Genomic DNA, 9,266 nt, shown 5'->3' on the forward strand with positions numbered 1-9,266 from the left:
AGGCGAAACTAGAATATCTTTGATCGTGACCACTTCATTATTGATTGATTGACTTCAGCGCGTTAGTCAAGTTTCTATGGTTGAACGGTGCGCACCTCCCCCGGAGGGCTGTTCCGTTCCCAGGCCGCCAGGGTGTTTCCGGTCCCAGCAGCTGTTCTGTCAAATGTTTATCATTTTAGCTAACCCTTTTCCTTAACTTAATTTTCCTAAACCTGCTGCGAAAAGTCCAATCTTACGTTCATTTGACAAAAGCAGGATCCTTCACCAGGGTTTCCACTAGTTACCACACCCACAAAGTCAAGTTACCACTGCCACATAGTTGGCTATAATCGCAAAAATTAATGAAAACAAAAATATGCCTTAATTTAATCATTTTAGGCGTAAGATTTCCAGTATGAGTAAGGTTTCAAATCCCATTTTAAGAAGATAAAAGAGCTGTTTCTGACTTTGTGGCTGTGGTAACCAGTGTCTCCGCTCCGCATGATAAACCAAACACCAACAGAGACTCGGCAGCGACGGACGGACGGTTTCCCGAAGCACAAATGGCTGCCACCGGAGTCCTTCCTTTTATCCGGGGGGTAGACCTATCTGGAAACGACTTCAAAGTAAGACAACAACAACAATAAACACAGTTATATTTTACCTTTCCGGACCATTATTCGTGACGGGTAAATGACAGGCAGTTAGTTAGCAGCCCGGTAGCTAACGACGTGCTAACCAAAACAGGAACACTACCAGGGCGTTAGCCAGCTGTGTGACTGTAGCTAACTAGCTGTGGGACTGGTCAGACTGTAGCTAACTAGCTGTGGGACTGTAGCTAACTAGCTGTGTGACTGGTCAGACTGTAGCTAACTAGCTGTGTGACTGTAGCTAACTAGCTGTGGGACTGGTCAGACTGTAGCTAACTAGCTGTGGGACTGTAGCTAACTAGCTGTGTGACTGGTCAGACTGTAGCTAACTAGCTGTGTGACTGTAGCTAACTAGCTGTGGGACTGGTCAGACTGTAGCTAACTAGCTGTGTGACTGTAGCTAACTAGCTGTGTGACTGGTCAGACTGTAGCTAACTAGCTGTGTGACTGTAGCTAACTAGCTGTGTGACTGGTCAGACTGTAGCTAACTAGCTGTGGGACTGGTCAGACTGTAGCTAACTAGCTGTGGGACTGGTCAGACTGTAGCTAACTAGCTGTGGGACTGGTCGGACTGTAGCTAACTAGCTGTGTGACTGGTCAGACTGTAGCTAACTAGCTGTGGGACTGGTCGGACTGTAGCTAACTAGCTGTGGGACTGTAGCTAACTAGCTGTGGGACTGGTCAGACTGTAGCTAACTAGCTGTGTGACTGGTCAGACTGTAGCTAACTAGCTGTGGGACTGTAGCCAACCAGCTGTGTGACTGGTCAGACTGTAGCTAACTAGCTGTGTGACTGGTCAGACTGTAGCCAACCAACTGTGTGACTGGTCGGACTGTAACTAACTAGCTGTGTGACTGTAGCTAACTAGCTGTGGGACTGGTCAGACTGTAGCTAACTAGCTGTGAGACTGTAGCTAACTAGCTGTGGGACTGGTCGGACTGTAGCTAACTAGCTGTGGGACTGTAGCCAACCAGCTGTGTGACTGGTCAGACTGTAGCTAACTAGCTGTGGGACTGTAGCCAACCAGCTGTGTGACTGGTCAGACTGTAGCTAACTAGCTGTGGGACTGGTCGGACTGTAGCTAACTAGCTGTGTGACTGTAGCTAACTAGCTGTGGGACTGGTCGGACTGTAGCTAACTAGCTGTGGGACTGTAGCCAACCAGCTCGGTGACTGGTCGGACTGTAGCTAACTAGCTGTGGGACTGGTCGGACTGTAGTTAACTAGCTGTGGGACTGTAGCTAACTAGCTGTGGGACTGGTCGGACTGTAGCTAACTAGCTGTGGGACTGTAGCCAACCAGCTGGGTGACTGGTCAGACTGTAGCTAACTAGCTGTGGGACTGGTCGGACTGTAGCTAACTAGCTGTGGGACTGTAGCCAACCAGCTGGGTGACTGGTCAGACTGTAGCTAACTAGCTGTGGGACTGGTCGGACTGTAGCTAACTAGCTGTGTGACTGTAGCTAACTAGCTGTGTGACTGTAGCTAACTAGCTGTGTGACTGTAGCTAACTAGCTGTGTGACTGTAGCTAACTAGCTGTGGGACTGGTCGGACTGTAGCTAACTAGCTGTGTGACTGTAGCTAACTAGCTGTGTGACTGGTCGGACTGTAGCTAACTAGCTGTGGGACTGTAGCCAACCAGCTGTGTGACTGGTCAGACTGTAGCTAACTAGCTGTGTGACTGTAGCTAACTAGCTGTGTGACTGGTCAGACTGTAGCTAACTAGCTGTGTGACTGTAGCTAACTAGCTGTGTGACTGGTCAGACTGTAGCTAACTAGCTGTGTGACTGTAGCTAACTAGCTGTGTGACTGGTCAGACTGTAGCTAACTAGCTGTGTGACTGTAGCTAACTAGCTGTGTGACTGGTCAGACTGTAGCTAACTAGCTGTGTGACTGTAGCTAACTAGCTGTGTGACTGGTCAGACTGTAGCTAACTAGCTGTGTGACTGTAGCTAACTAGCTGTGGGACTGGTCGGACTGTAGCTAACTAGCTGTGGGACTGGTCGGACTGTAGCTAACTAGCTGTGTGACTGTAGCTAACTAGCTGTGTGACTGTAGCTAACTAGCTGTGTGACTGTAGCTAACTAGCTGTGTGACTGTAGCTAACTAGCTGTGGTGTGACTGTAGCTAACTAGCTGTGGGACTGTAGCTAACTAGCTGTGTGACGCAGATACTGCTTATTATTTATGTATCTGACCCGTTAGATGTTTAAGTTAACATGGTCAGACAACACAGCTGAGAAGTATTTCTGCCCCCCCCCCCCCCCCCCCCACACCTCCCATGTGTCACCCAGGGGGAAGATGACATCACCAGGCTCTGAGCATGTGTTGTGATGTCATACTATTAAAAACGTCCTCACTCATGTTATTCTTGGCTTCTCTCTCTCTTTCTACAAACAACACGTCATGATTTTCTGCTGATAATCGGGGTGGCAGATAGCCTAGAGCTGTCCAGAGCATTGGCCCAGTAACCGAAAGGTCACTGGTTTAAATCCCCGGAGCCGACGAGGTTAAAAACAATTATGTCGACATGCCCTTGAGCAAGGCACTTAACCCTAATTGTTAAGTTGCTGTGGATAAAGAGCGTCTGCTCAATGACAAAATAACACTGTGATGTAGTTGATCTGATCTGACCAGATCTGTGCTGTTGTTAACCAGACTTAGTGCTTCTGCTGACTCTTTAGGGTTTAGTCTGTCCCAGTCTGTTTGGCCTGTTGTTAACCTGACTTAGTGCTTCTGCTGACTCTTTAGGGTTTAGTCTGTCCCAGTCTGTTTGGCCTGTTGTTAACCAGACTTAGTGCTTCTGCTGACTCTTTAGGGTTTAGTCTGTCCCAGTCTGTTTGGCCTGTTGTTAACCTGACTTAGTGCTTCTGCTGACTCTTTAGGGTTTAGTCTGTCCCAGTCTGTTTGGCCTGTTGTTAACCTGACGTAGACCTAGTGTTGAGTCCCAGTCTGTTGTTAACCTGACGTAGACCTAGTGTTGAGTCCCAGTCTGTTGTTAACCTGACATAGACCTAGTGTTGAGTCCCAGTCTGTTGTTAACCTGACATAGACCTAGTGTTGAGTCCCAGTCTGTTGTTAACCTGACATAGACCTAGTGTTGAGTCCCAGTCTGTTGATAACCTGACAGACCTAGTGTTGAGTCCCAGTCGGTGGTTAACCTGACACAGACCTAGTGTTGAGTCCCAGTCTGTGGTTAACCTGACGTAGACCTAGTGTTGAGTCCCAGTCTGTGGTTAACCTGACGTAGACCTAGTGTTGAGTCCCAGTCTGTGGTTAACCTGACATAGACCTAGTGTTGAGTCCCAGATCTGTGCTGTTGATAACCTGACAGACCTAGTGTTGAGTCCCAGTCTGTTGTTAACCTGACGTAGACCTAGTGTTGACAATGACAGCAGTGGGGTTAGCAAGAGCACAAACACATCTGGGACAGGCTAGCACTGTAGTGTGTTGGCCCCTAACCCTGTCTGTGTTTCTCGCTCTTCCTCTCCCTTCCTCTTCCCCTCTCACTCTCTCTTCCTCTTCCCCTTCCCCTCGCTTCCTCTTCCTCTCTCTCTTCCCCTTCCCCTCGCTTCCTCTTCCTCTCTCTCAATTCAATTCAAGGGGATTTATTGGCATGGGAAACATGTTAACATTGCCAAAGAAAGTGAGGTAGATAATATACAAAACTGAAATCAACAGTCTCTCTCTCTCTCTTCCTCCCCCCGCCCCCCAGGGAGGTTACTTCCCTGAACATGTGAAGTCTATGAGCAGTCTGAGATGGCTGAAACTCAACAGGACCGGCCTGTGTTATCTGCCAGAGGAGGTGGCTGCACTGCAGAAACTGGTGAGTAGAGACTGTAGAGCCGACCCCATTTAGTCCACTACAGGAACTGGTGAGTACAGACTGTGGTGTGTAGGGCCGACCCCATTTAGTCCACTACAGGAACTGGTGAGTACAGACTGTGGTGTGTAGGGCCGACCCCATTTAGTCCACTACAGGAACTGGTGAGTACAGACTGTGGTGTGTAGGGCCGACCCCATTTAGTCCACTACAGGAACTGGTGAGTACAGACTGTGATGTCGACCCCATTTAGTCCACTACAGAACCTGGTGAGTACAGACTGTGATGTCGACCCCATTTAGTCCACTACAGAACCTGGTGAGTACAGACTGTGGTGTCGACCCCATTTAGTCCACTACAGGAACTGGTGAGTACAGACTGTGGTGTGTAGGGCCGACCCCATTTAGTCCACTACAGGAACTGGTGAGTACAGACTGTGATGTCGACCCCATTTAGTCCACTACAGAACCTGGTGAGTACAGACTGTGGTGTCGACCCCATTTAGTCCACTACAGAACCTGGTGAGTACAGACTGATGTGTAGAGCCGACCCCATTTAGTCCACTACAGGAACCGGTGAGTAAAGACTGTGGTGTGTAGGACCGCATGTGTTGATTGTTGCCTGATTGGTGCTTCTCCACCTGCATTGCTTGCTGTTTGGGGTTTTAGGCTGGGTTTCTGTACAGCACTTTGAGATATCAGCTGATGTACGAAGGGCTATATAAAGAAATGTGATTTGATTTGATGTGTAATCAGGGCCAGGTAGTCTATAGGTCTACTTCTATGTGTAACCAGGTAGACTACCTGGCCCTGTTTACACATGGAAGTAGACCTATAGACTACCTGGCCTGATTACACATGGAAGTAGACCTATAGACTACCTGATTACACATGGAAGTAGACCTATAGACTACCTGATTACACATAGAAGTAGACCTATAGACTACCTGATTACACATAGAAGTAGACCTATAGACTACCTGATTACACATAGAAGTAGACCTATAGACTACCTGATTACACATAGAAGTAGACCTATAGACTACCTGATTACACATAGAAGTAGACCTATAGACTACCTGATTACACATGGAAGTAGACCTATAGACTACCTGATTACACATAGAAGTAGACCTATAGACTACCTGATTACACATAGAAGTAGACCTATAGACTACCTGATTACACATAGAAGTAGACCTATAGACTACCTGATTACACATAGAAGTAGACCTGTAGACTACCTGATTACACATAGAAGTAGACCTATAGACTACCTGATTACACATAGAAGTAGACCTGTAGACTACCTGATTACACATGGAAGTAGACGTATAGACTACCTGATTACACATGGAAGTAGACCTATAGACTACCTGATTACACATGGAAGTAGACCTATAGACTACCTGATTACACATAGAAGTAGACCTGTAGACTACCTGATTACACATGGAAGTAGACCTATAGACTACCTGGCCCTGATTACACATGGAAGTAGACCTATAGACTACCTGGCCCTGATTACACATAGAAGTAGACCTGTAGACTACCTGATTACACATGGAAGTAGACCTGTAGACTACCTGGCCCTGATTACACATGGAAGTAGACCTATAGACTACCTGATTACACATGGAAGTAGACCTATAGACTACCTGATTACACATGGAAGTAGACCTGTAGACTACCTGATTACACATGGAAGTAGACCTATAGACTACCTGATTACACATGGAAGTAGACCTATAGACTACCTGGCCTCTGATTACACATGGAAGTAGACCTATAGACTACCTGGTTACACATGGAAGTAGACCTATAGACTACCTGGCCCCTGATTACATATGGAAGTAGACCCTATAGGCTACCTGATTACACTGGAAGTAGACCTATAGACTACCTGATTACACATGGAAGTAGACCTATAGACCCCAGCAAGTAAATGGAGTCTGTTTTTATATCTATTGAGAATGATTAGTTCCCGTGTGTGTGTGCCTAAGTGTGTGTGTGCCTCAGTGTGTGTGGCCTCAGTGGTCGTGTCTCAGTGTGTGTGTGCCTCAGTGTGTGTGTGCCTCAGTGTGGTGTGCCTCAGTGTGTGTGTGCCTCAGTGTGTGTGTGCCTCAGTGTGTGTGTGCCTCAGTGTGTGTGTGCCTCAGTGTGTGTGTGCCTCAGTGTGTGTGTGCCTCAGTGTGTGTGTGCCTCAGTGTGTGTGTGCCTCAGTGTGTGTGTGCCTCAGTGTGTGTGTGCCTCAGTGTGTGTGTGCCGCAGTGTGTGTGTGCCTCAGTGTGTGTGTGCCTCAGTGTGTGTGTGCCTCAGTGTGGGGTGTGTGCCTCAGTGGTGTGTGTGCCTCAGTGTGTGTGTGCCTCAGTGTGTGTGTGCCTCAGTGTGTGTGTGCCTCAGTGTGTGTGGCCTCAGTGTGTGTGCCTCAGGTGTGTGTGCCTCAGTGTGTGTGTGCCTCAGTGTGTGTGCCTCAGTGTGTGTGCCTCAGTGTGTGTGCCTCAGTGTGTTGCCTCAGTGTGTGTGCCTCAGTGTGTGTGCCTCAGTGTGTGTGCCTCAGTTGTGTGTGCCTCAGTGTGTGTGCCTCAGTGTGTGTGCCTCAGTGTGTGCGCCTCAGTGTGTTGCGCCTCAGTGTGTGGCCTCAGTGTGTGCGCCTCAGTGTGTGTGCGCCTCAGTGTGTGTGCGCCTCAGTGTGTGTGCGCCTCAGTGTGTGTGCGCCTCAGTGTGTGTGCGCCTCAGTGTGTGTGTGTGCCTCAGTGTGTGTGTGTGCCTCAGTGTGTGTGTGTGCCTCAGTGTGTGTGTGTGCCTCAGTGTGTGTGTGTGTGTGTGTGTGCCTCAGTGTGTGTGTGTGTGTGCCTCAGTGTGTGTGTGCCTCAGTGTGTGCGCGCGCGCCTCAGTGTGTGTGAACTCTGTACTGTCGATCTGTCCTCAGGAACATCTGTCTGTGAGTCACAACAGCCTGACTACTCTACATGGAGAACTGTCCAGCCTGCCGAACCTCAGGGTAACTATACACACACACACACGCGCACTCGCTTTCTGAGATGGGTTCAGGTGTGGAAAGGTCAACTTTGTTTCATGTGTTTAAGGCGGTGGTTGCCCGGGCCAACAACCTGAAGAACTCTGGAGTTCCTGATGACATCTTTCAGCTGGACGACCTCTCAGTCCTGGTGAGGAGATCTGTCTGTGTGTCTCTCTTTCGAGATATCCTTCTCTCCATCTCTTTCTTTCTTTCGAGATATCCTTCTCTCGTTCGAGATATCCTTCTCTCGTTCGAGATATCCTTCTCTCGTTCGAGATATCCTTCTCTCGTTCGAGATATCCTTCCTCTCGTTCGAGATATCCTTCTCTCGTTCGAGATATCCTCTGTCTCCATCTCTCTCTTTCTTTCGAGATATCCTTCTGTCTCCATCTCTCTCCAGATAGTCTGTGGTAATTGCCCATTAATCATAGAACAGTCGTTCATGATCTGTTTTGTATGTTATTCAACATTCTACTGATGTTCATGTTGTTCTGTGTTCTCCAGGACCTGAGCTTCAACCAGCTGACTGAGATCCCCCGAGACCTGGGAGAACTCCAGAACATTGCTGGGCTCAACCTCAGCCACAACAGGTAGAACCTCTTTATAACCTCTGACAACCTCAGCCACAACAGGTAGAACCTCTAACAACAACCTCAGCCACAACAGGTAGAACCTCTTATAATATGTTATAACAGGTGACTGACAGGCCTTATAACCTCTTATAACAGGTGACTAACAGGCCTTATAACCTCTAACAACCTCAGCCACAACAGGTAGAACCTCTTATAATATGTTATAACAGGTGACTGACAGCCTTATAACTCTACTAACAACCTCAGCCACAACAGGTAGAACCTCCTTATAACCTCTGACAACCTCAGCCACAACAGGTAGAACCTCTTATAATATGTTATAACAGGTGACTGACAGGCCTTATAACCTCTTATAACAGGTGACTAACAGGCCTTCTAACCTCTACTAACAACCTCAGCCACAACAGGTAGAACCTCCTTATAACCTCTGACAACCTCAGCCCACAACAGGTAGAACCTCTTATAATATCTAATAACAGGTGACTAACAGGCCTTATAACCTCTAATAACAGGTGACTAACAGGCCTTATAACCTCTAATAACAGGTGACTAACAGGCCTTATAACCTCTAATAACAGGTGACTAACAGGCTTATAACCTCTAATAACAGGTGACTAACAGGCCTTATAACCTCTAATAACAGGTGACTAACAGGCCTTATAACCTCTAATAACAGGTGACTAACAGGCCTTATAACCTCTAATAACAGGTGACTAACAGGCCTTATAACCTCTAATAACAGGTGACTAACAGGCCTTATAACCTCTAATAACAGGTGACTAACAGGCCTTATAACCTCTAATAACAGGTGACTAACAGGCCTTATAACCTCTAATAACAGGTGACTAACAGGCCTTATAACCTCTAATAACAGGTGACTAACAGGCCTTATAACCTCTTATAACAGGTGACTAACAGGCCTTATAACCTCTTATAACAGGTGACTAACAGGCCTTATAACCTCTAATAACAGGTGACTAACAGCCTTATAACCTCTTATAACAGGTGACTAACAGGCCTTATAACCTAAGCTATAACAGGATAAAATAGATCATACACACAGAGCCTTCGGAAAGTATTCAGACCCCTTGACTTTTTCCGCATTTTGTTACGTTACGGCCTTATTTATAATGGATTAAATATTATTTGTCTCTTACACACAATGCCTATAATGACATCACAATGCCCTATAATGACATCAC

General features: G+C 47.2%; 1 protein-coding gene across 1 annotated transcript; it reads left to right on the forward strand.

Moving 5' to 3' along the window:
- Positions 1 to 191: 191 nt before the first annotated feature.
- Positions 192 to 8,061, forward strand: LOC116367777 (protein flightless-1 homolog; the record flags this gene model as incomplete). The annotated part of the gene is made up of 5 exons (XM_031818941.1): positions 192 to 605; positions 4,343 to 4,453; positions 7,382 to 7,453; positions 7,539 to 7,619; positions 7,976 to 8,061. Coding segments are annotated over exons 1-5 (413 nt in total), but the record flags the coding sequence as incomplete, so codon positions are not given.
- Positions 8,062 to 9,266: the final 1,205 nt, after the last annotated feature.

The sequence above is a fragment of the Oncorhynchus kisutch genome, unplaced genomic scaffold, assembly GCF_002021735.2.
Source record: "Oncorhynchus kisutch isolate 150728-3 unplaced genomic scaffold, Okis_V2 scaffold1728, whole genome shotgun sequence".
Taxonomy (NCBI): Eukaryota; Metazoa; Chordata; class Actinopteri; order Salmoniformes; family Salmonidae; genus Oncorhynchus; species Oncorhynchus kisutch.